Source organism: Diadema setosum, chromosome 10 (genome assembly GCF_964275005.1).
Source record: "Diadema setosum chromosome 10, eeDiaSeto1, whole genome shotgun sequence".
Taxonomy (NCBI): Eukaryota; Metazoa; Echinodermata; class Echinoidea; order Diadematoida; family Diadematidae; genus Diadema; species Diadema setosum.
In genome coordinates, this window is record NC_092694.1 from 18,725,578 (window position 1) to 18,752,538 (window position 26,961).

Below are 26,961 nucleotides of genomic sequence, written 5' to 3' on the forward strand. Positions count from 1 at the left end.
CGAAAGTCACATGACGGGGAGTGTGTGAGTCATGTGATTATACGGGAGTGATTCCGAAAATAGAAGTGAAGCTATAGAAGCAGGCCTGATTATCAGTGTGGCCTAACTACGTACTTAATTTAATTTCATGTACCACACAGACAAGCAGTACATCATCATTTAAAAGGTGAGTATATGTTGAAGTTTGTTTTCTGATATAACGATGGTGATTTAGTGAGAAATTTAACGATAGATCGATCGTAGACGTGTGCATGGGTTCAATTCAACATGTCGTACTATGGCGTATGCAGTACCGGTAAACTTTACGTGTAGTTACTCGTCCACTTACTGCGACCAGCAGCCCCGCGCCACATCATACGCATAGCGTATGGGGCTGCTGGTCGCAGTTACTCGTCCACTAACTCCGGCGTACGGGTTGGGGTCGCTGGTGCGGTTACTCGTCCACCACCACTAGAGTCCCGGGCACGGCCGGGTAGCGATTTCATGATGGCATCCACACATGAACAAATTTACACAAAATCAAATCGACAAATGGGTGGAACTTCATGTTACTTCCAGTTCTCTTCCCACTCTCCAAGCAGCAAGGTCGATTCTACATTATACATGTATGATGTAGGCCTCCCGTAAATTTATTTCTGGTCGTGCTAAGTGGATGTGGCCTTTGCCCTTGAATATAACCTTGATCAATGCTGTAGGTCACTACCTTTTGGTATTCTGTTTGAATTTACCTACTGTAGGCCATGCATTGACTTGACATTGGCAAACAGGCATGTCCTGGCTGATGGAGTTTAAATTGTTTGGCATACCAATGGCAATGTATATCGTTGATATAGCAATAGGACAGGCCTGAGAATTAACCGCAGTGGGATCACTTGCACTGATGAAGGATGGTCTTGTTCTCATTCACTGCCACTGCTTGGCATCACTCATGGAGGAAACTAGAGAGTAGAGTAGAGAGTTGACCGAAAGATCGGTCTGTAGGTCGTCGGGGATATGTTCTGCGGAGACTGCGTCTGGCTTCACGGATCCCCTCTGGAGGAGAGCGATAACGTCAGAAAAATAAAAGACTCCTCCGGACAGACGGATCTTTCTGTCTAAGTAGAGAGCTATCCATGGTAGGGTTGGGGGTACCACGTATCGTCACCCTAAGGATCTGTAGCTTGTTTATTCTAAAAATATAATACAAATCCGCCTAATTCTTACCTCAAATATGTCATAAATACTGCAGTTTTGAATGTCGTGACCGTCTCGTTGATTATGAATCTCCGTTTTAAAATAGCGCAATTTTAGTGCGTGCGTTCCGTTTTCTTCGCGCAGCTAAAAAGGGAACCTTGCGATCGGCACCCCCTCTCCTCCATAGGTATACACGTGAATTTCACAGCATAGGTAATACACGTGAATTTCACAGGCCATAGGTATACACGTGAATTTCACAGCCATGCGTCGTTACTGATCGGATGTGTAATTTTTAGCTTGGTTTGTTTGAGTTTGATTTTCGTTTCTTCGTTTTTATTGTTTTTATAGCTAATGACACTTAATCCCGCGCGTACTTTTTCGTTCTATACGCAAACAGCCATGATACGCAGGGTGTCGATGGGAAGGTGCCCTGTCGATAGGTGGTGCCCCAACCATACAAAGTACTAGAATGGAACTTCTGATACTGTAGCAGTGGAACTAGTTTAGATATGGATCAGCAAGCTACAATGTATGTTTTACCCAATCAAAGGCCTTGGCAAAGTCCATGATTATGATGTCTGTCTGTTTGTCTTATTTCAAGCAATGAATCATTTCTTTTGTAAATTCATGCAGTTGTGTGTCACAGGACCACTGTTTTCAGAAGCCATGTATTGTCAGTTATCTGTAGATTAACTCTTTTGATTGAATGAAATGTGCCTAATATTACTACAATGATGACAATGTAGGCCTACTTCGTGATCTTGATAATTACAACTTGTACTGTGCATGAGAGGAATTAGAGGCCTTGCTTCTTGTACCATTGACAAATGATGTGCACACCTCTGTTTTCTTGAATCTGAACCGTTTTTATGGCAGATACCCATGCTGCAACCCAACTATTAAACCTGTGTCAAAGTTCACTGAAATTGTTCAACCTGTCAGTACTCATACTGTTAGTGATATTTCAGTCATGCCCCCCAAAATTGTATTGATCCCCGCAAATACATTTCATTTCTCACACTTGTATTTCTCACATTCTGATAGGCAAATTACTGAAGTTGAAATATGATAATAGAAATAAAGAAATAAGTATGAAAATGAATTTGCATGGCACACTTAATAGTATGCTTGTACAATCTCATCTGACCTTGTTTCATACAACTAGATTTTCTGTGCGTCGACATTACATTACATGTACCATTGATTTTTCTGTGAATATTACTGCATGCTAAATTCATGTATTTACACAAGAAGTTAATTCTTTCAACAATCTTGACACACACTGACACAGGTTTCAGTATTCTATCCACACACACACACACACACACACAAATCCAATAATCTACCAGCCAGTATCATAATGCTGGTCTTGCATGCAATGTATTCATTTTCAAGCAGAATTTACAGTCTGTACTGTAACATCAGTCTGTGTAGTTGTGTGCAGTACAGATTAGACACTACTTGTACACAAGTACACTGTACATGCTGTACATGTATATAACCCTGCATCTCAAAACCAGCACAAAGTCACCTCATTTTTTTTTTTTTTTTTTTTTAAATAGTGAAGGGCAGATTCTGAGTATGACATAACTTGATACAGATGGACTTTCCTAACCCATTTAAATATAGTAAAGACACCCTCAGGAAAAGTGTTAAATCAATACTGAGAAAAGAGGCTCTGAACTGTAGAGTCTATTCAACTTTCAAGGGCTTAATCTCACCATGGTCTCATCCAGCAGTGTTCTGTACACTGGATGGGACAAAGAACAGGATATAAAACTCAATATCAGTCACTATAAAGGGATTATCAAATAAAGCCAAAATTTTGCACACACATTGAGTACATTCTATTCAATTCTGTGCAGTACGGTTAGCAACATCCTTTCAAGTGTTATATTATAAGAGTTAAAGGGACTGTACAGTACTGGTTGAGGTGGGATTCATGTTTTGAACATTCCCAAGTGAGACAATGAGAAACCTCTTATGAAATATGAAAGAGCATGTAATTTCAAGAATGATTCAATGTTTATTTGATGAAAATTGGTTTTCAAATGGCTGAGATATCCAAAAAAGTGATAATGATAAAAGGCGACAGGCCACGCCTTTTCCCTTAGGATCTCTTTGTTTCACCTTGTTTTTGGATTTTATCTCAGCCATTTCAAAACCGATTTCCATCAAATAAACTTTTGATACCCCTTAGAATTGCATGCTCTTTGACATCTCATAGTGGTTTCTGAATATCTGGCAAAACATTAAAAGCTAAATCCTCACCTCAACCAGAACTGTACACACCCTTTAAAGTGGGAGTGTATCCAATATTAAAAGGTTTCTTGTGCTTTTAGCTGTAAAATGAAACTGAGGAAGCTTACATCAAAACAAAAACAGGAAAGAAAGAGAAAAAGGTGTTGTAGAAATACAATTTTCCATTTGTTTTATGATCCAAAACTTAAGATTTACTGTATTTAGAAGAAGAATTGCTCTTTCAGAAAATGTACCAAACTAAAAGTTGACTGGTTCATGCAGGTTTATCCATTTCACCTATTTTGAGTCCTCTCAAAATTGGGTTGTGCTACTTTTTGTTGGTTTTGTGATACATGGTTATGTACTGTGACAGTCACTGCAAAGTCTGATAGATCTGTGATATTCTTGCAGGAAAACTGCATTTATAAGAATTGATGTACTGCACTTTGCATGTGCTGTCAGTTCCAGTACAATATCATGATTACGGGTATTGGTCTACATGTAGCTATCGTCTGTCATATTGGCTGGTAGTGGACTCTGCTCGTGCTAAATATTAAAACCGCAACCCATATTTTTCTGGATCAAATTGGGGCATGGAATTAAGTTCCACCATGATACCACAATAGTAGAGCATGGAAAATGCTGGAAAATTAATTTTGCTTGGTATCATTGGTTTCCTGTGCATGACTCCAGTGTAAACTCCAGCTTGTAGGGATAATTGTCATGATTATACTTAAATGCATTTTATTGAAAATCTTCATGATTTCTTAATATGTGAGAATAAAATCCTACTAAATTTCTCTTTGTCACTCTTCTTAAATCTGTTGGCATCTAGATTACGCAGCTCTGCTAAAATTGAGAATGCAGGGGAAAGGTGATTTTGGTTATGGCGCCATCGGTAGCGCCAATGATACAGGAGGGCAGATGTCAGGTGAGTTGGGAAGTGATTTTTTTTGTCTGACATGCTGTCATTATTTTGAAGCCTTGATTTTCTGACCTTGATTTGGGTCAGTGAAACTGCTTCAGTGAGATGTGTTTCCTGAGTCTTCATTGAATAGTGCAGTTATATAAAACAAGAGAGATTGAATTAGTGTCCTAGTACCATATGTTTTGCCATCGCATGTACCAATTTCAGATTGAGACCAATAAATTCTCACATTTCATGTTACGGTGTCATCCTTATTATTCTTGATATTATGGAATTGTTTCTTCTTCTTTTCTTTTGTACTTTCTCACTGAAATTTAGAATGTGTATAAGACCTGTTCTCAAATACTTAATGGCATAACACCCTTGCATACTCCATATTTATTTTAATGTATAATTCATTTCATTTTTTTTTTGTCTTTTGTAAAGGAAAAACAGAAATGTAGAAGGGAGGTACATAATTATTTGGATAGACGTTTTTGCAATTTCTAAATGGTGTTATTCAAAGATCTTTGCTGTAACTTATCCATTTAAACTAAAGGAGTTATTGCATGCATGATTTTCTTATTTCCATACAGGTCAAAATGATTTCACAACAATGCTCAAACAGTGCAGTTCAAGTATTTTCAGGATCAACAACAGTAGTGAGTAACTGCTCATACTTGAAGACCTTTTACTTCCTTGTACATTATTTTTCTTTGTATGAGGAAAAACTATATATATATTAGCGTCATATCAATTATCACAACAACTTTCAATAGTGAATTTACTATTACGCTCCGCTATTCACTCTAGAAATTCATTTGGTACGTAGGGATCTACGGCCATTTTAGCTTGTAAGATTGACACTAGAAAATATGCCTCGTTGTGCTGAACAGAAGGCATCACACCAGGCTGAGAATATGTATGTACAAACAGGTTTCTTCTTCTGCAGGATGCTGTTTATTTGGGATTTTCACAATCAGTTCTTTGCTATCCTGAGGGAAGAGAATGGATAAACATAAAATGGAAAGCATATTTGTGGCAAAAACGTATTTATTAACTTTGTATATTTTTTGAAATTATAGAAAATCTTTGTGCCTGACTTTATCTTTTCTTTCTTTTTTTAAACTCTGATTCAATGTTTTCCTTGATTTGGGCAATCTATATGTACTGTAACTATGCAAAATCTTCAAACAAAATCAGACAATGGCTTTTCAGATTGACCTGCAAATCATAATCAACAATGTTTGTTCCATCATAACGTCTGATAAAAGCAGGATTAATAGAAAAAAAAAGTCAGATACAGCATGTTGACATACAGTGATGTGTTATTGTGATTCCTCTTTCAGTTGCTGCATTGGAAAAGGCCATTCGACAAATAGGAACTACAAATGATAGTAATATATTGAGAAGTAAAATGTGAGTTACTATGCTCTTTTCATTGTCTATATTCCATTTCAATACTCGCTTTTAATTCTTTTACTTAGAACTGTTTATTTACTTTAATAGCCATAAAACTTTGCCCCATCTTATCTTTAATGTAATTAAAATCATGATATCATGACTGTAATATATCTTTATGTATGCAATACAAATTGTATTGTGATTCTACAATGTCACATGCTCTCAGCAAGAAGAAAAACACATCTTGTATCTAACTTGTGAGTGCAGTTACTGTTCTCCAGAGTGAATTAAATGAGGGTTGGATGATATTGGAAATGAGCACCATGAAAGAAAGGCAGATTTTTTTTAAAAGTGATTTATTCCTAATGTGATAAAAGATATTCTGTCGTGAGAGCAGTAGTATCATCTAAAGTCCTCTGATGGTTTCTACATTTTTTTTTTTTTAAATGAGCTTCTGATATCAGAATGTAATGTCAAAGTTTAACTTTAAAGTGACAAGAGAATTAAAATAATGACAAATTTTTGTTAATGTGAGATGTACCTGTCACTTCAAAAAGTAAAACAAACAACACAAAACAAACTGATTTAAAATGTCAAAGTACAGTGAAGCTACATGATATATATTACCTTTAGAGTGAGTCATTATTTTTTGCAATTAAAGCATCCTGTAGCAAGGCAGAGATAATTTATTAAAAAGAAAAAAAAAAACGTTCCCCGCCCATGTACAGTGTATTTTCTCCTCTGGTAATGTTTTAACAAGAATATATCTACATTATTTGTTGATGTAATGTTAATTTTTAGTCAATTAGTTAAAATTCATTTGCATGATTTAGTTTGTCTTGTTTATATTAAACTTGTTGCTAATTATTTGTTATGTATTGTAAGTGGGGTTTTTTTATGTTGGAATAAAGTATTTGTGTATTATGTCTTATTATTTCAGACAACAAATGCTACAACAGAGTAACACTTCAATCAAAGACACCAAACTGTGTATGGAAGTTTTAGGTCAGAAAGCTAGATTATTAGATAAGGTAAGTGTACACTGTAGGTATAGAAAACTGAGCTTATTCTCTAATCACATTTGTGACCGCGTAGCTCAAATCCTACAAAAAGTGACAGATGAGAATTCTTTGTAAACGATCAAAATATGTCATTTGGGTTGACGGACTCAAATTTTTAAAGTCTGTCTTACCTGGGAGAGTAATCTTTTCTCTACCTACTGTGCACTGTCAAAATCGGATGGTTTAAAACAAAACCAAAATCGAGATACAAATTTGTATTAGCAGTTTTTCTGGACCATATTTTTTTGTAGTCAAGCACTGCTTTCACTGGGAAAAAGAACATGTTTTCATTGATACAGTTTATTTCTGCCCAGCATGCCTGAGTGACCCTAATCTTTTAATTCTATTTTCTCCCTTTTCCCTATGGCGATGTGCCTCCTACAAGCTCTCTCTTATTTCAATAACTTTTTTGAATGGATTTGGATGATTCAGTTTTAACAAATTATATATATAGTTTTAAAAGCTTACAGCTTACTCTTTAAAACTATGAAGAAAACTGGAAGTTCATTTTGGCCTACGGTTTGTGATTTTCTGAGCTGGGTGGTCACATTTTATAATACTTGATGAGTCCATTTGTTTGTTAGTACACTTCATGTATGTAATCCACATGATATATCAGGCTTCCCCCTTGACACACACGCACTGCTATGATGTGCAATAAAACTTTCATTTCATAGATTTCTGTAAACAACTGAGAGTAGTACACAACTGTATACACATCGTAATGTAATCTCAAATTTATCCATATGCCAATAACCTACGATGTGGTCCATGCAATTGAAAAGAATTATTTGAAATATTTGCTGGTACTCTAGGTTTTACTTTTGGTTACATGACCTTTGCTCAGTGCGAGGCTCAGAACGCTGCTGATTGTAAGTGCGTTTTTAGAATACATTGCAGAGGCACATTTGCAGTTTGCTTGCATGCTATGCTGCAGTGTACAGGTATAGTGAGCCTATGACAAATGTGAGCTTCTGGACTTTAGATTTGTGTGTATGTGTGCGTGTGTGTTTTCCCAGAGAAATAAATCACAATCTCTATCTGCAGAACAGCAGAAAAAGTACCCCTTAACTCTACACTATTAAAGTATGGCAAATAATTGATTGGAATGAAAAATAGTGCACAAGCAAAAATCAATCATTCAGGGTTATTCCTAGCAAAAATATGATGCATTTTCTGAAACATGGTGAATCGCTGCAGCGATGGACAAAAAATATGTCAGTTGTCATCCTCATAATGTACAGTACGTGTTTTGAATGTGTGTGTGTATGTGTGCATGTGTGTGTGTGTGTGCGTGTTTGTGCTCTGTAGTCTATTGGAAGACACTGATTCCAGAAGTCTTTTCTTCAAGACTAAACTTGAAGTGTAGAACACACATTACAACATCAATACCCCTACTGTAGTTCAAAAGAAGGACTATGAAACCAACAATTTTGCATGCATAAAACTCTTGCAAGGAGGCAAGATTTCTGAAATTGAAATGTTTGTGAAAATTCTTGTTTACACAATGAAATGAATGCCAGTGGTGATTTGCAAAAGTTCATTCAGCAAAAAAAGACATTGGCTCAATTAATACAAAAGTTTCTTTTCAGCATTGGTAGTTGACATAGGTTCCGAACTGGTTTCAAATTGTTGGCTTCATCACAACAAGTGGGAAGTACAATGGTCTTTATACACAATAGCCTTTTATCAAAATGCTTCCTAATGCACTAAAGTGTATGATGTCTTCACATGCCCACCCACTAGAGGACTTGTAAAGAGAGCACTCCTGCTATGAGTCATCCTGCCTCCTACTGAATGTAAATAGGGTCTTTGTGGCTAGTTGAGTCTCCTACAGTAGGATGTATCAGCTTTGCAAACACTGATCATTGCCTAGGAAGTGATTGCAAGCACAACTACAGTGTGTATTTGTATCAGAGGTTTTTGTTGTCACTAGTTAATAGTGCTGTTTCTTTTTTTTTCTCAGGAATATGCTTTAGGAAAATGAATCAAACATGGAAGAAAATATACCAATGTGTCACTGTAGATAACATTTGTGAAGAGAATTTGGGTTGCTTCCCTTCTTCAATGCTTCGTGGAAACTCTCTTCATTAAAATCAAGGGGATTGAGACTCTCTGAATCTTTGATGACCATCCATTGATGTGAAAGTTAGGAAGTTCACACTCTTTGTCACCTTGGTTTCTATGTCAGAGAAGTGAAGGCAAACAGTCCTGTGTGAAGGACTTTAGATTGTATAGGAGAATGGAAAAAGAAAACTGTGAGAGTACAACCTCTTGTTTAATACCAGAATTTTCTGTCAAGGAGGAAGTACATACACTGTGGTATAGGAAGTAGAGAAGTACAGTTTACAGTGTACCCAATCTCCAGTCATTAAGATTTGAAGGAATTCATATCACAGAACTTTCAACTGTTATTTTGTTTTCCTATTTTCATTATTTTTAGCTATTTTTTGCCCAAAGTATTTCTGGTGTCAAGGAAATTACTGTTTGTTTGTTTGTTTTTTCCAAAAAAAAAGTAGTTTCCCCAAAAAATTGTATTACAACACATGTCTACTGCAGGAAAGGTCAAAATGCTTGGTTGTTTTTATTTCTTCTTGTTGTTGCTGCTGCTGTTGTTTTTCCCCCTATATCTACCTCTTGAAAATTGAAAATTGGACTCTTTGTGTGTAGATGCAAGTCAAATACATACAGTAATAGTGTATTTAACCAAATTAATGTCTTTTCTTCTCCATTGGCTTTGAATTGTCACCATTTTGTTTTCCTAATGTTTGTGTGTTTGTATGTGTATGTATGTGTGTATTTTCCAGTAGTTATGGATGGATGTATTTTATTCAGATGATAAATAACATCAAAGGAAAATATCCCTTCTTAGGCATTCAATTTCCATTCTGATATGAAGAGTTGTAATTGTTTACAATGCGTTTCCCCGTTTTAAATATCACAGGCAAAGAAAATTCAGTTTGAGAGACTAGCGAATGACTTCCAAGACACAGTACAGAGATATGGCAGTGTACAGAAGGTATGTTTTCTTGTGATCATTTGATACAACTACTGTCTAGTATCTCTTATTCATACATTTCCCTATTCAACTTGCATTCAAATGTGGGGATGATTTCCCATTGTATGTTGGACCTTGTGATCAAGCAAACTCATTGTTGCTTCTTATTGTGACACTACAGATGTGCAGCCTTTTGTCTGGCCATACAGATACTAGTTGGGGATAGTACGATCAGAGTTTGCTATGGCAGCATTGTAATTGCTGGAATGTAAACTATGTAGTATTAAAGGGCAGGGCAGTTCCATCCCACATAATTGTCTGCTGTGTTTTCAGGGTCAGATAGTATACAAATAGTGAATGGTCACGAGTGTGATGGGAAAAGATTACACATGAGGTGAAAGATAGAAGCGCTCTATTCAACAAGGCGAAGCCGAGTTGAATAGTGCACCTCATCTTTCACCGAGTGCGAAATCTGGTTCCATTGCATGAGTAAAGACCATACACTATTTGTTTTATACAGCACCTTGAATGTCAACAGATATGGTCCACACAGATTCTTGAATTTAGCACAGAAATGGCAACCATTTTCGGTGAAAGATGAATGAGTAGCCGCACAGTCACATGAAGTACATGAAGCCGATCGGTTGGTTGAAGTTGTTTACAGAAATGAGTGACAAAAGTATGCACTTAAGGGTGCTTGTAATTGTTGAGTGTGCATGGCAAATGTTTGTTTATTGTGACATGAGAGCCGTGCGATGGAACAAAAACTTATAGAAGTAAAAAGTCAAGTGTTCATGTCAATGAAATATTCTGAAATGTTGTACAGGTGTCTAATGCTTAAAGGTTCTGTTTACCTTTGGGGAACAGTGCTTTAAAATTTTTTCAAGATATGACATTTAATGCATATGTGTAGGACTGTTGTGCCACAAAACATCCTATCATATACAATTTTCACGATAACGCCTGAAATATAAGAAGATTTCTGTATTTTTCTCAATAAACCGTAACTGTAGACGGTTTAGTCTGGAAACATTTTTATCATAACTATTGTTCACATTTTGTATATTTAACAATGCTTAACATCGATTTTACCAATTCAAATTTTTACAGTGGTTGTTTCTATCCCTAACTCACATTTTAGAACTATTTTGAAGCACTAATGCTGAGTTTTTGTTTCACCTGCAAATAGTAAATTATGCCTTTAAGAAGATAAACTGAAATTCAAGTCATTCTGGTAAAAGCATATAGGCCTAATGTGAACCCTTCATCACAAAACCACCAAAAAGTTGCCAGACATGGGTTTTCAGTTAGAGTAGATTTGAAAGAGCAGGCTCTGAGCTAAATGACATACATGTATAACTCAACACAAAATGTTGTTTTTTATAATGTATCTTAATATTGGAATGAATACAGCCTCTGGAAAAGTGTTTACTGAGGAAGGAGACTTTGAGGTTCAGGAGTCTATTCATGTGCTGAATCTCACCGAGTGGTGCTCTGTGCAATGAATGGGACACACACACACACACACAAAAAAAAAAAAACAGGATATAAAAACTCTGTAGCTACAACAGTGTAGGGATTATCAGGTTGAGCTGAAATTTCCTACTGTGGGTGTTCTTTACAAAGCGCATTCTATTCGTGACTAATACCAACTTTAAATGCAGTTTAGCATTATCCTTTCAAAAGATATTAGAGTGAAATGTATAAAGAGTTTTTGAGAAATGAAAAGGGGCCTTTATACATACCTAATTGCACTACCAATGTTCGAGAAAAAAGTGTTCCAGAAAAATACCAAATCCCACAATTTCCCTATCATTTTATGATCCCAATCTTATTAAATAGGAGAATTGCTCTTTCAGAAAATACAAAAACTAAAATCTTACTAGGTTTCACCATTTTGAGTCCTCACACAAAATTGGATTGTGCTACTTTACGTGAACGTTGGTTTTGTGATGCATGGCTGCTTGATAACAAGGAAGTAACTGCAACAAATGATCTACTAGTACCTACTTTTGGTATTGATTTTTTTCTTAACACTTATAATTAGATTTAAAGTCTGCAGTCATGGTAAACTGAAATAATACTTAAAAGAAATTTCAAATAGAACGTGATACGTCCTTAATCACAGCTGATCATGATTATTTATATATGTTTCATAATGTAATGTGATGTAGTCAGAACATTGCAGGTTTTTACTGGTAATCCCTCTACACATTATTATGTGTCTCATGTTTTCCTGCGTGAAGGTATTTCATTTCATTTCATTCATTTGTTTAAGCACAGCAACATTTTTCAGTCCGGAGACTGTTCTTCTGCAGGTCCGTGCAGATAAAATACAACATAAATATACATGTATCAGAAATGAAAAACAAAATATACATATATGCTTTCAAATTATCTTCATAATACTGTGTACTCATTGTATGTACAACTATTTGAAATTAGGTGGAATCTTGTGAGTAGTGATGGTCAAGGTCATAGGTCATTCTTTTATGTCGGCCAGAAATGAGACTGTCATTGAGTATAATGCAATCAAACCAAAGCCATGCTAAGGTGATCACTGCTTGTTTGTTTGTTTGTTTTTTTTCCCTATTTTGTCTTTCTTTCTATTTTCGTAGATTTGGCTATAGTCAAGAATGACAAAATCTTCAAATTAGCACTTTGTTTTGGTGCAACATTTTGAGTTGACATAGATTAAAGAATAATGTTTTTGTGATGATGTAATTTATACAGGTGTATGTCAATGTAAGGAGAGATCTTTTCAAACTGAAACTTGATTGCCAATTATATCAAAAGTGTGTTAAGTCACTAAACATTGATTTCATGAATTTGGTATTTGATGAGTTGTCCAATTTCACCCTATCAAAGTAACAGCGTGAATGCTAGCCACCAAATAAATCCAGCTTTAGGCTTTAAAGTTCAGATGCAGTTGCACGTACAGGACATTAGCCATTCATGCAGTTTTAACTACAATAGGTCAACTCGAAACACCATAGCAACATATTTGGAACACATTGAAGGAAAAACTTAGTAACTGGTTTGTATGTCATATTTTCAAACTTTGAAATTTGATGAGGAGATGGTTGAGATACCAAATTGTCAGTGTAGTAAACACCAACTGTAGTGTTCACAATTCAAGGCCATTTTTTTAAAGAATGCTATCTCTGGTTCTTACTCTTGTATTGATGTCCGTGGTATAAATAGGCATTGAATTCATGGACCCTGCCTTTCTGTACCTAGAGATATACGTAGGTACAGTGTAGATTACCATTAGGTGTCACAAGCATCAGGAACAATGATTTATTTTTTGCCCGTTGGTAGGGGAATAATTTTCAGAGAGTAGGGATGGTATGCAAATGTCCAGGGCACCATAGATTACTTTCTTGCAATCAAAAGGTCAAGATTTACATTTTATCATTTAATATAGGAGACTAACATGCCTCTGACAGGTGATTATTAACTATGAATTATTTTAAAAACTTTTCTTTTCCAATCCAGCGTGTGGCCAACAAGATGAGGTCCAGCCCCAGTGTCGGTCCCAGGCAAGGAGGAGGAGTGAGTAGAGATTCAGGGCACACTGGTGCTGGGCTACATGGGCCTTACAAGAAGGTCCAAGGGGTAGGGAAGGACAGGTGTAGGGAGGCAGTTTGGGCTCTGGTCTCAGAAATATTGGCTAATTATACTGTAAAAATGGGGAAAAAACTCTAAAATTGAGTAATTTTTTGCACACAGCCCAGTAACATGAATTTCACATGTTTTAATTCAATTTCATTAAAATCAAAATATAAACCAGTATTACATATAGAAAGCAAAAATGTTTGTGTGCTTTTAATTTCCATGCCACATAGTTGCATGTTGCATGAAATGCTCAAAAATTTCCACACCACAAAAATGTTCACTTAACAGTAGTGTAGTCAGCCTTTCACAGAGAAACTAATTATTACTCCTTTGAGTCAAATGATAGAAACAAAATATCAGTTGCACCTTCCAGGGGCCAAAGTGCAATTAAGTTTCTTTTCTGCCAGTTTTATATCATCTAGAGTACTGCTCATGAATACTAATGATAAAGCACTTTAAATTTGGATTTTAATGTGCCCTTAAACTTTAGTAAGTTGAATTTCTGATAAATGGGTCTGAACCTTTAATAAGAATTACATTGCGAGCATTACCAATTAAGCTCTCAATATCAGGATACCCACCCACAGTATAGACTGTTGTAGGCCTACAGTTTAGATCAACAGTGCTATTCCCATCCTAAATGTTTGCTTTCCCTGTTAAGTGGGGGGGGGGGGGGGGTATGCAATTACCAGGAAGACTTGCAGTTAAGTGGGTAATCCAAGGATTGAACCTTTTACACAGTGTTGCCACCATTAATCTGTGTTGTAGAAATACATAGGGAACATGATAGTTATGCCAGTTTCATATTCATTTGACAGAGTTTGGAATGTTGGATTAAAGAGGTAAAAATCTCACAGTAAAGGTTAATCTTCAAAACGAGGACAAAATCTCAAGTATCTAAGACTTGTTAACACATGTAAAATCACTTTTAATCTGCTTTCAGAAGTGCATCCTCTCCATATAAGTGAATGTTAGTACTTGTGTATAGTAGAAGTATCAGTTTACATTCACTGTCTCTTGACAGTGCAGTGTTACATTGTGTAGCTGTTGCCTTACACTTTCTCTTATTAGTCAAGTAATTCAAATTGTTATAAATTGTAGGTATGCATTTTTAACATCTTTTCACTTTGCTGTATACATGATAAAAGACAGTAGTGTTCACACTTTCAGTTAACAAAACCGATGAGATAATGTACTGAAACTATGGATCAAGTCTTTCTAAATGTACGTACAAGCATGTTTTCTTGAAAATGTTCATTATACCAAAAATGGCCATAACACCTCCCATCCAGTCGATGGGGTTTGGAGAGGAGCCAAGTTATGACCAGAAGACACCTCTGATGAGAGAAGAGGAGCAGGAGAGACAGAGAGAGATGCAGAGACAGATGCAGCAGCAGGAGGCAGCCATTGACTATGACCTCACCTTAATACAGGAGAGAGAAGAGCAGATCAGGCAGATAGAGGTATACTGAAAATGAGGGATGGAGGGATGGTGGGATGAATGGAAGGAAGGGTGGGATAAAACGGGAGGGAGGAATGAATTGATGAATACATGGATGGAATGATAAGTGGGTGGAAGGGTGAATGGATTGATTGCATGGTTGATGGATAGAAAGATGGATTATTAGCTGGATGCATGATGGAAAGATGAATATCAAATATATATAATAGATAAATGACTAGAAAGAAATATGAAAGAAAGAATTGTAAGTATAATAGAGAAATGGATTTATTGTCTGAAGAGGCCATCAGAGAAAAGGTCAGTGTCGGGCCCTGTATATCATATATAATGGTTTTGTAATGTACAGATGACATAAAGACCCTGCAAGTGACTAATTATTGAAATACAGGAGAGAAAGAAACAAGGTGCTATAAGTTCTGTGATTTACAAATGACAGCAATACTGCTACTGCAGTCATCTTTTTCATTTATTTTTATTTCATGTGACAAGCTTTCATTGTTTCTATTTTGCACAATTGTTTGTCTGCATCAGCAATTTTTGTCAAAATGCTGAAATACTCTTCTTATCCACAACAATATAATAATGACATTTGGAAAAGCTTATGTAGAGTAATGAAAAAAGACTGATTTTTGTAAAAGCTTGTGACATGTCTGCTCAGGAATGGTTTACCATGTGTTTTTGTCTAGGCCTCTATGCTGGATGTCAATGAGATCTTTAGAGATCTAAGTATGATGGTGTCAGAACAAGGAGAGATGATTGGTGAGTCAAGTCTGTTTTATGGCATCTTTCTTTTTGTGAGTTCAAAGTTCTTACCAGCTAGATGTAACTATTTACATTGGCTTTCATTCTGGGGTACTGTATCGAAATGAGAATATGAACCCAGTATCAGTGATTGTAAATTGGTGAATTTAAAATTAGCAAAGTATGTGGATTGAATTTAAAAGGTTTTTAGCATTTTGGCAAATTTACTGATGAATGTCATTTTGATAAATGAGAAATAAGGAGAAATATAAAAAAATCATGTATACTGGCAATTAATGTAGGACATTATACCATTGAATGAAACATACCAATGGATGTGTTTGTTAGCCCAGTCTTGGGGAAATCTTGTTGTTGAAATGATCAAGTTGTCCTCATTAAATTGACTCTGAACTCTGAATTTTACTGCATGGCCAGCATTGTTGAAAGATTAGCTGGAATTTGTTATTTTCAATTTAAAGAACAAACAAACAAAATCAATATCAATCTTGTAGTATAAGTATTGTCAATCTAAGGATCACTAATGAATTTTACCATTTAGAGGTTTTAGATAATTCTTCAATCAATATGGAACAGCGTATGACCAAACGAGCACTCATATGAAATAGATAAATGAATAACTATATATTTTGTTAATTCTACCTCATGAAATACCAACAATTAATGATAAACCATTTTAGAATGCCATACAGCACCATCCCACATAAATTTTGTTCATAGAAAAAATTGTGGTGTGAGACTCATTTGGTGCACAATTAAACAGGTAGAGTTTTGGTGGAATACAGTCACAATAACTAATAATTGTACATATTCTGTGATTTACATTTTTTTTTTATTTCATTCCTGAATGATATTTCATGTACAGCCCAGATCTCTGAGAATTAACTTTAATAGAGTAGTGATTTGTCCTTCAACAGATAAAGAGCAGCTCTTTACATTAATGAGAAGTACATGAGAAGATGCTGCATGGTGGTGAATATTGACCACTGGATACAGAATGTACAGATGTGTGTAAATTAAAGGAATTACAATAATTATAGTATTAGTTAGACAAACTTAGAATAAGAAGAGCTCAGTGAGCAAAAGCCTTTAGTCCCACAATAGTATCTGCTATTTTTAACATTAGTTATAAGACATGTGCAAGAAATACAGTGATACTTGTAGATAATCTCTTGTAACTTGTCATACAACTTGACATACAAGTACTTCATCTGCTGTTTCTCAGTTTTTATATTATCGTTCATATGAATGTTTGATAAACGTGCAGATATTGAAGCTAATATAGACAGGATGGACAACAGTGAAAAGAAATACATTGCAGTACATAAATGTGAGTTTTGTGTTGTCAATCTTGTCCATCTGATAGATTCAATTGAAGCTAATGTAGACAGAGCTGGTGACAATGTAGAGGAAGGTGCCAAGCAGCTTGCAACAGCCAGTAGATACCAGGTACGTGTGTTTGTTCTTCTCATGTGGACTGTATCCAGCGTTTATGGCTTTTCATGGCAACCATTCATGGCTGGATGTTTGCATCATTTGTGTATCACCAAGAGTTTTCTCAGAGGGTGATGTTTGGCAAGCATCATCTGAACGTTTGGTCAAATTCATCACATATTCATAGCCAAATATTTGTCAGACATCAGAAGTCCATATTTATCACGATAAAGAGTCTGTGAGACAACATGTGACAAGGAAGACAAGTTGTCATCCTTCTTCATTTCTCAGTGGAGGAAAACATGGGTTCATGGGAAGTTTGTCTTGTGTGTAGAGTTTTTCTAGTGATAATCAGACATCAGAAGTCCATATTTATCACGATAAAGAGTCTGTGAGACAACATGTGACAAGGAAGACAAGTTGTCATCCTTCATTTCTCAGTGGAGGAAAACATGGGATCATGGGAAGTTTGTCTTGTGTGTAGAGTTTTTCTAGTGATAATTGAGATTGATATATCTTTCTTAAAGAAAAGAATTCCACTGACTTGGAGTAACAGTGCTCATATGATGACTGTCTAACTGGGTTTCATGTTTGTGTAGTCACTGCTTCATTTGTTGAGAGGAAAATGATATTACTCGGCAGCTACTCAAATATGTTGCCATCGATCACAAAGCTTTTGAATGAATTGGAGTAAATGTTCATAGTGACCCTTGAGCAGTGGCGTATCTAGGGAAAACGGCGCCCGGGGCAAGTACGAAAATTGCGCCCCTAATTTTTGAAAAAGTGTCGAACCCCAACCCCATCCCGGTAGGGACTTTAAAAAAAATCCACATGATGCTTTTTCAAGCACTTAAAAGGGATCTTTTGAGGGTGATTTAAATGTAATGAATTGTGATAGATTTTGGCGAGCGAGCGAGCCGAAAATTTTTATATTTCAGCTTACAAAACATGGAATCCTTGTCATTTTTGCTTACCAAATCTTACAATTCTAATCAAGATATAGTGACAGCTTTATAGATATCGATTTACACCAAAAAACTGAGGACTTTAAAAAATACTCTAAATTAGTACTCGCGAGTGAGCTGAAATTTGTAAATGACCTCGTCATCATCACGTATTGTTCTTATCTTTTTTTATATAAATTTTGGCAAGCGAGCGCAGCGAGCGAGCCGAAAATTTTTGTATTTCAGCATACAAAACATGGAATTCTTGTCATTTTTTGCTTATTAAATCTCACAATTATAGTGACGACCTTATAGATAACGATTTATACCAACAAACTGAGGACTTGAAAAAATACTCTAAATTAGTACGAGTGAGTGAGCCAAAATTTGTACATTTCTGCGTCATCATTACGTTTTTTTCTTATCTTTTTTGATTTTTTTTTGCGCCCCCCTCCCCCGTATGTTCGAAACCGTTGGCGTCCTCTTTTGATCCAATTGGCGATCGCTTCAGAACGAATGAAATTGCAGCCGCTGCTCCGTGAAACATTTTGCCTGCTAAACATGTGTAAACACAATAGACACTGTCATTTTGTCATCATCACGTTTTGTTCTTACCTTCTTTTTTATATAAATGTTGGCGAGCGAGCGCAGCGAGCGAACCGAAAATTGTTGTATTTCAGCTCACAGAACATGGAATTTTTGTGTGAACACAATAAACATTGTCATTTTGTCCGCATCATCATCATTTTTTGTTTTTATCTTGTTTGATTTGGTTTTCTGCCTCCCCCCCCCCCCCCCACCACCATTCTCCCTCTCCCTTCCGGGCGAGTTTTTTTTTTTTCTTCTTCTTCTTCTTCTTCTTCTTCTTCTTTTCTTTTTTTTTTTTTTCTTCTTCTTCTTCTTCGTTTTTTTCCTTTCTTTTTCTTCTTTTTCTTCTTCGTTTTTTTTTTTTTTCGTTTTTTGGCGCCCCCAAGGAGTGGCGCCCGGGGCACGTGCCCCCCTTGCCCCCCTCTAGATACGCCACTGCCCTTGAGTAACCCTTTCGCAAACAGAGGCTGTATTCTACCTCACATCTCTCTCCAGAAAAGTACTGTCAAAATATATTTTACCATGAATTTATTTGCACTTTAGAGAATCACTTTTACCCAGTTTAAGAGAGAGAGATTGTCTTCTTTGAAAGAGAATAAGGGGGAGGGAGTTATTAAGTGGTACCTGTATGAAATGTGGTTGAAAACCATTGGATTGTAAAATATGTTTTGATTTTCTTTGCTTAATAATAATAATAGTGGCCTCTTATAAAGCACTGAAGTCCATCAATAATGATGCTCATGGCGCTCTTACATAATCAGCATGAACAGTTATATAATACAACCCTACAATATTCAAATACGATAACTAGAGCAAATGAAATACAAACAGAAACAAAATGCTTACCATACATAACGAAATAAATCTCAGAACATAAGAAAAACTTGTCATGTACAAATTATACAGTAACATATACAAAATGACTCAAATTAAAACAATCATGTTTCATTCACGATTGAGAATTAAACAGATGTGTTTTAAGGAGTTGCTTCAAGGAATTGGTTGAGGAAGCCTGACGAAGAAAAAGTAGAAGACTGTTCCATAGAGAAGGACCGGCATGGGAAAAGCTATGGTCTCCCCAAGAGTGAGAGGATAGAGGAACCTGGAGAAGTGAAGTACCAGCTGAACGGAGTCTACGAGGGGGTTGATATAAATGTATGGAGTTCTGGAGGTAGAGTGGTGAGGATCCATGGACAGTGTGGTAGACCAGTAAGAGAACTTTGAAGATGATATGCTTTTCAACTTGTAACCAGTGAAGTGACTGAAGAACGGGAGTTATGTGACAGGATTTCTTAGTGAGGGTGACAAGTCGAGCTGCAGAGTTTTGGAGGCGTTGAAGTTTGGAGAGCTGTATTTGGGAAAGGCCGAGGAGGAGAGAGTTACAAAAGTCAAGGCGAGAAGAGATGAGGGCGTGGACGAGCTGTTCTGTTGCACTCTTGGTCACATAACTACGAATGAAGCGAAGGTTGCGGAGTTAGTGTCTTATGGATCTTGATATGTGAGAAACATGGGCATTGAAAGACATATTGGCATCGAAGATAACGCCTAAATTGAGAGTCTGGGGGATAGGTAGACGACGTTATCACCAACGTGGATGCCAAAGTCCTTCATGTCAACTTTGCCGAGCATTTGCTTTGAGCCCAGAACAATAACCTCTGTCTTCTGCTGATTCAGTTTTAGACCAAATGCACACATCCATTCTTGGATGTCTTTGATGCAAGCTTCAAGGCGTCTTATAGCTAATGACATCGAGGTGAAGGTTGGAGGAAATGACACATAGAGCTGTATGTCATCGGCGTAGCAGTGGTAGCTGATGCCATGACTCTTGATGATGGGACCAATAGGCTGCAGATACAGGGAGAATAGGAGGGGGCCTCCTACAGAACCTTGGGGAACACCATAAATCAGACTACTTTCTTGGGACAAGGCATCACCAATGATCACACTTTGACGACGATTTGTCAGATATGAGGTAAACCAACGCAAGGCTGTCCCACTGACTCCCAAAGAAAAAAGTTGGTCTAGGAGAATGTCGTGGTCAACAGTGTCAAATTCCGGCGACATGTCAAGGAGAATTAGAGCTGTAATGTTTCCCCTATCCATCTGCTGTAGTACATCATCTGCTAGGTTGGTCAGGAGTGTTTCCACACTGTGGTTAGGCCGATATGCAGACTGTTGGCTGTCTAGTAGCATGTTGTCATGCAGATACATGTATTCTGAAAGTTGAGAGAAAGCGACACGCTCCAAGACTTTGGAGAGATATGACAAGTTGGAGATTGGGCGGAAACTCTGAAAAGATTCAGTGTCCATTCCTGGTTTCTTTAGTGTCGGACGAACAATAACTCTCTTCAGATCCGCAGGAACTACTCCAGTGGCGAGGCTGGTGTTGATGATGTTTGTCATGGCAGGAACAGTGGCAGAAAAACATTTCTTCAGAAGAGACGTTGGGATAGGATCTAATTTGCAAGATTTCGCTGGTGACCCTGACAAGATCTCTCGAACTTCATCTTCATTGGTAGCTTGTTGTCTGACTGTGTTTGTTTGTTTGTTTGTCTTTGGAGGATACATAAAACCCAAAGAAAGTAGCACAGTGTCCAAACAGTGGCACATGTAGCACAGTGTTCATTCTCTTCTCATTGTGACCTCTGCTTCTCGTTGTTTTTATTGTTATTGTCCTACTCATTCGACATCCTCCATTTGTTGCTTATGTTTTTGTTATATATATCGTGTTTGTTTTTTCCTCAGAAAAAAGCAAGGAAGAAGATGTGTTGCATATTCATCATTCTTGCTGTGGTGGCCGTCGTCCTCACCCTCATTCTCTACTTCACTCTCAAGTGACAATGTGTCTCATGTTTTTATAGACATTATTGCAACCCACTCAGTGTGGGTCATGCATGGTATCAGGAATTATGTTGGAAAGTCTTCATATGCAGCAGCAGCCTCAACAGCCTGAAGTCATCAAATCTGCCTAGGATGCTGTCTAACCGACTCGGTGAAAGGGAGCAAGTGACAAGAAGAATGTGCTTCCGTTAAAGTCACATCTCTAGACAAACATTGGCTTTGCTGCTGAGTGAAATAAGCATTTACCTAATGATATGTATGTTTGTGGCATTGTGTTATGGAGTGCTTGTAGGAATGATATGAAATGCATTCAAGCAATAGTTCATAACACAGTTGCCAGCAATTCTAAGAAATCGCTTTTACCTCTAGCGGTATTTCCAAGTTGTACTTGAGATGGAGATCTTATTTTGCAGGTAAAAAAAGAATAGACCATATACTGCAAGTTTTGTCTAATTTTCTAAAAAAAAAACAACAAACAAACAAACAAACTCTGAATGAAAACTGGTGTGAAGAGGCACCGAAAAAAAAATATATAAACAAAAACAAAACAATGCCCATTTATTTATTGGACTTATGCTAGACGTTCCATGTTTGAATGTATCACACATTGATGCAGCAGGTAGATGAGAAGTACACTGTAAATGGTATTATGATTGTAATATTATGTACTGTAGACTGGAGAGGGCTGGAGAATAATGTAATAATAATAATAATAATATAATGTTCTTATATAGCGCAATTCAACACAAAATAGGTTCTCAAAGCGCTTTACATACATATATAATGAAACAAAGTCACAACTGAAAAGTGGCAAACCACATATCATAACAGTATAATTCTAATACTACTGGAAAGTTACTGAACATTGTATGCTGAACGAAATAAGTGAGTTTTCAATTGTTTTTTGAACAGTTCAGAGTTTTCTTGGGATCGGAGTAGCTGAGGAAGGGAGTTCCAGAGGACTGGACCTGCATGGGCAAAAGTCCTTTCACCGTATCTCTTGGTCCTTCTTGTGTTAACTTGAAGCAGGTGCTTTGTGGGTCACATTGTGGGTCACTTCTCTGCTATTACTCTTGTTAAATTATTCCAACTTGATATACTTTGTCTGATGGCAAACATTAGAGACAGGATTTGTACAAGATGCTTACAAGAGATGAACAAAATGAAATCATGTTGGACAAAAAAACATATGTAAAAGGCTGATGTAGTCAAACAAGTTATGCTAAGGGATGTAAAACCGATGGACATGCATGCTTACTATTCTTGATAGCCAATCACTCATACACAAAATAAATGTAAGGAGTTGAGAAAGAGGGCAAGATGGTGCCATGTTCATTCAAAATGTTTCAACCTGTACCGACCTTGAAGTTATGCTTCCTGGAAAAGGAAGACTTTGCAGCCATAATCTGACTTGAAAATACTAGACTCTAACATTGTTCTTCCAGACAGACAAGGAAAAAAAAATCAAAGCACATGTGATTACAACAATGTCATTATAATTAGAATTTAACTGTTTTGAAGTCAGTGGTGATTATCTATCCATGGGTACCACCATGCACAATATTTTATTGCACCATATTTTTCACAAAGTGGCTCCTGTCTGTGATAGTGCTGAATGTTGTTAAGCATATTCTGCCCTACTTCCCAAATGAAGTAAAAACAAACACCTTATTATCATACTCCATTTCAAAGGCAGCCTCAGATCAATTCATTGTTTTCCTGTAGTATTTTACTCAGTTGTACAGTGTATGTATGTGCCATTGTAATTGTTTATGTAACCATGTTTCATTCATGATCAAATGACTTTTTTTTTCATGTTTATGGTGATAATGAATCCATCCACTGGGAAGAAATTAAATCAGCAAAGATACTGCTCCAGTAGGAAAAAAGTCACATGGATAATCATTAAGAATGATTTTTTTGTTCAGTGATTTGTGTAACCTGCATCTGTGTGTAACCATGCCATTTTCTTGAGATGTTTACTAGGAGGGGATGGCATACTGGCACTCAAAGAAAATATCCTGGCTTTTCCTCACTGTCCTCTCTTCTTTGTTGTTGTTGTTTCTTTGCCATATTGTGTATTCACCTTTCTTAACGTTATGTGAGGCAAACTCACTGTTAGAAACCAACACCATGTAATTATCACCCTTCAGGACATCCGTTGTTGTCATTATGAGGGCCATGATAATGTGACAAAGATCAGGAAACCCCTTTGCTCCAAACATTAAAGCAAGTATTATTTTGTAGATTAAAGGATTTCAAAAGTGATATTTTGCAAATAATTGAAAAGCCTCACCAAAGAGAAAACTTTTAATGCAACTGAAGTGCTGTTTGTAGAAATAGTGTCATATCTCTGTCATGTATTCATGAAAGAATCAATCATTTCTTGTCAATCAAAATGATGAAAATGAAAATGACCCTGACAGGTGCCCCCCCCCCCAAAAAAAAAGGGGGGGGGGGGTATGGAGAGCTTGTAAATCTGAAAAGACAGGATATTAGAGTCTCCAATCATGTCTGGTAGAAAAATAGTGTGTTTAGTAAATTACTCTTGAACAAGAAAAGATCAAATGTTTGCATCTTATGAGTTATTTTTTATAAAATTATTTATATAAAGTATAGGAGCAAACTTATTGACTTTCTCTGTTTCGTTGCAGAAAAAAGCTCGCAAGAAGATGTTCTGTATCTTCTGTATTCTCGCCGTCGTTGCCATAGTGATAGTGATTGCACTGGTCGTACTTTTGAAGTGACATCCACCCCTCAAGGTTAATTTGGTTTATATCGCAATCAGCATCTGTCAGTACTGCATCTTTACTGCATCTCTGCTCATTATTACACTGGACAGCAAAAGAAAGTACCCACTTGAAGGCCGCACACAAAAATTCACCCCCTAGAAATATACAATTTTTGTACACAGGTGTGCTACAATGCCCCTTACTTATCACATGCACATAAGCAAGTGAATGTCTTCATAACAAAGAAGAACTTGACATGCACAACATCTTGGTCAATGAATCAAAAGACCCACACAACAGCACTTTCCACCATGCAAAAATGACCACTGAATGGATAACATTTTCAAACAACCAATATGTCAAAGTGAACACCTGTTTAGTCAAAATGATGTTAATGAGTGTATTCTGTATTTAGGGATGCTATCCTTCCTGATTATGCTAATTCTCAGAATAAAATCAGTTAGCTCTTTAGACTGGACATTACTTTACTCTGCTCTAAGCAAGCTTCCATCAGGAAAATTATGCCACATCTTGTAAGGCTTGTATTAAGGCTCATTCTGTTACATTTTGTGACTTTTGATTCAGTGACCAAGATGCTGTGCATGTCATTTTTTTCTTTGTAATAAAGATAATCACTTGCTATTGGGTATGTGATTACTAATGGATATTGCATCATACCTGTGTACAAAAATTGTTTATTTCTAGGTGGTGAATTTTTGTGTTCAGCCTTTGACAGAAGTGGGTACTTTCTTTTGCTGTCCAGTGTATGTAGTGTGTTAGATAATATCTGTAGCAAGTGAGAGAAATGTGTAAAATTTACACACAAACAAGATTCCACTAAGTCGATGATGAGCAGCTAGGAAGTCTTGTGGTTTCAGTGTCTGTCAGCAATTATTCATGTCAACAGAGTGTTATGTAAATATGACAGCCATCTTGTTTAGCTGTGTCCTTTGTTCAGGAAGCCTGCTTTTTTCCCTTTTTTTGATTTATTTTATTTTATTATTATTATTTTTTTTTTTTTTGCGAGTCACTGCCCTCTGAGGATTGTTGGATTTCATGTTTCTGCTAGAAGCAGCATCAAGAAATTGCATTGTCAAGTGAGTGCCATGTCCTGAAGAGTGAACGGACTAAAAATGTTGCTGTAGCAACCGCAAGGAGTTAAATTGATCATTTGAACATTTATACTTAGATTTTATAATAGTGAAGGAATTTTTTAAAGGGTGTGTACAGTTCTGGTTGAGGTGAGGATTTAGCATTTAACATTTTGCAAGATATATAGAAACCACTCTATGAGATGTCAAAGAGCATGCAATTCTAAGGGGTATGAAAAGTTTATTTGATGAAAATCAGTTTTGAAATGGCTGAGATATCCAAAAACAAGGTGAAACAAAGAGATCCTAATAAAAGGCTTGGCCTGTCGCCTTTTATCATTATCACTTTTTTTAATATCTCAGCCATTTGAGAACCAATTTTCATGAAATAAACATTGAATCCTTCTTAAAATTACATGCTCTTTCATATTTCATAAGAGGTTTACTTAGGAGTGTTTAAAACATGAATCCCCACATCAACCAGTACTGTACAGTCTCTTTAATGTGGTGCAGACACAACTATTAAACACGATTGAAAGTTTCCCGCTTCTCTATTGCAATAGTACAATAACAAATTCCGTTGTAAAGTAAGCTACACAGGGATGTCAACCTTTTAAACAGCATAGCTGTATTCTGAAGGGGAAAAACAGTATTTTACCTTTCTTGGAATGTAAATGTGTAGTACTATGATTAGGGAAAACTGTATTTTCAATGAAACCAGCAGTATTTTTGGCCAAGAATGGTACAAAACACTGCAAAGACAAAAAGAACAGTTGGCATTTCTGCCTGCACTGTGTTAAAATTCTACACTGTATTGTAAAGAAACAACCATGTGGAAAGTTGTGGTGGTTGTTGTAGGAATGCCTTATGTAAATATTTGTTTCATGTATTTCTATTTTTATGAATTTTCTTTGTGATGTGTCCATTTACATTCAAAACAGGTAGTAGTCACAAGAAGAAGCAGAAAGCAAAGAATGTGTAGCATTTCCAGTAAAGTTATTACTATGAGAGTGGATGCAGACAGGTGATCCACAAACATTTACACTCCTCATTTCATTTTTATAAAAGTAGATTTTAGTCTATACTGGTCTTTTATATACAAAGTGCACTCCCATTATAACAAATTCCTGAGGACTGGTGGTGTTCTTTCATTATACTGAAATTTCGTTATAGCCAAACAGTAAGGTACATAATGAAATACTGATGATAATTGTGGAATTTTAATCTAAGTTTACTTTATTATATCTAAATTTCGTTTAACCATGTTCGTTATAACAGGAGTGCACTGTACATGTTTATTTGTTTGTTTGTTTGTTTGTTTTTTTACGTGTAGCAAACTGATATTGTTTAAGTGTGATGGAGTCCAAGTATGTGCTTTCTTTTTATTAGGATATTAAGTGTAATTTTATAAGTCCTTGATGCAGTACATCAAGCACATTATATGCCAAATTGCAAAGGATGTTTCCAGCCATAATTGTATATTTTGTCTCCTTGGGTCTGACTACTATGCCATTTATCTAACAGGAGCAGCTCAGATTTTGACATTGCTGGTATATTTTACATAAATTTGAAGGAAATCAAGTACATGTACTGCTTAGATGTACTGTTGTGTGAATACCTTTACTGTTATTATTTAAATGTCAATAATATACACAGGTTGTACTATTATCAGACTGTGATGCATTTCCTGTGTTTGTTTCACTGC

General features: G+C 36.4%; 1 protein-coding gene across 2 annotated transcripts; it reads left to right on the top strand.

The window, feature by feature from the left end:
- The first annotated feature begins 94 nt into the window (after positions 1–94).
- LOC140234223 (syntaxin-12-like) lies at positions 95–25,126 on the top strand. 2 transcript variants are annotated; one of them, XM_072314283.1, is made up of 11 exons: positions 95–166; positions 4,253–4,348; positions 4,921–4,986; positions 5,674–5,743; positions 6,669–6,759; positions 9,734–9,808; positions 13,286–13,342; positions 14,698–14,868; positions 15,554–15,626; positions 16,993–17,075; positions 24,088–25,126. In XM_072314283.1, exons 2-11 carry the CDS (start codon positions 4,279–4,281, stop codon positions 24,178–24,180), a joined length of 849 nt encoding a protein of 282 aa, XP_072170384.1. In that variant the 5' UTR covers positions 95–166; positions 4,253–4,278; the 3' UTR covers positions 24,181–25,126. The 2 variants fall into 2 exon arrangements, with proteins under 2 accessions (XP_072170384.1, XP_072170385.1); XM_072314284.1 differs by lacking the exon at positions 24,088–25,126 and adding an exon at positions 21,338–21,494.
- The last annotated feature ends 1,835 nt before the right edge of the window (positions 25,127–26,961 follow it).

Excerpts from the sequence above, each read along its gene's own strand:
- LOC140234223 (XM_072314283.1), top strand. The coding sequence starts at position 4,279 with ATGCAGGGGAAAGGTGATTTTGGTTATGGCGCCATCGGTAGCGCCAAT. Across the intron at positions 4,349-4,920 it reads TACAGGAGGGCAGATGTCAG|GTCAAAATGATTTCACAACA; the intron begins GTGAGTTGGGAA and ends ATTTCCATACAG. Across the intron at positions 15,627-16,992 it reads AGAACAAGGAGAGATGATTG|ATTCAATTGAAGCTAATGTA; the intron begins GTGAGTCAAGTC and ends TCCATCTGATAG.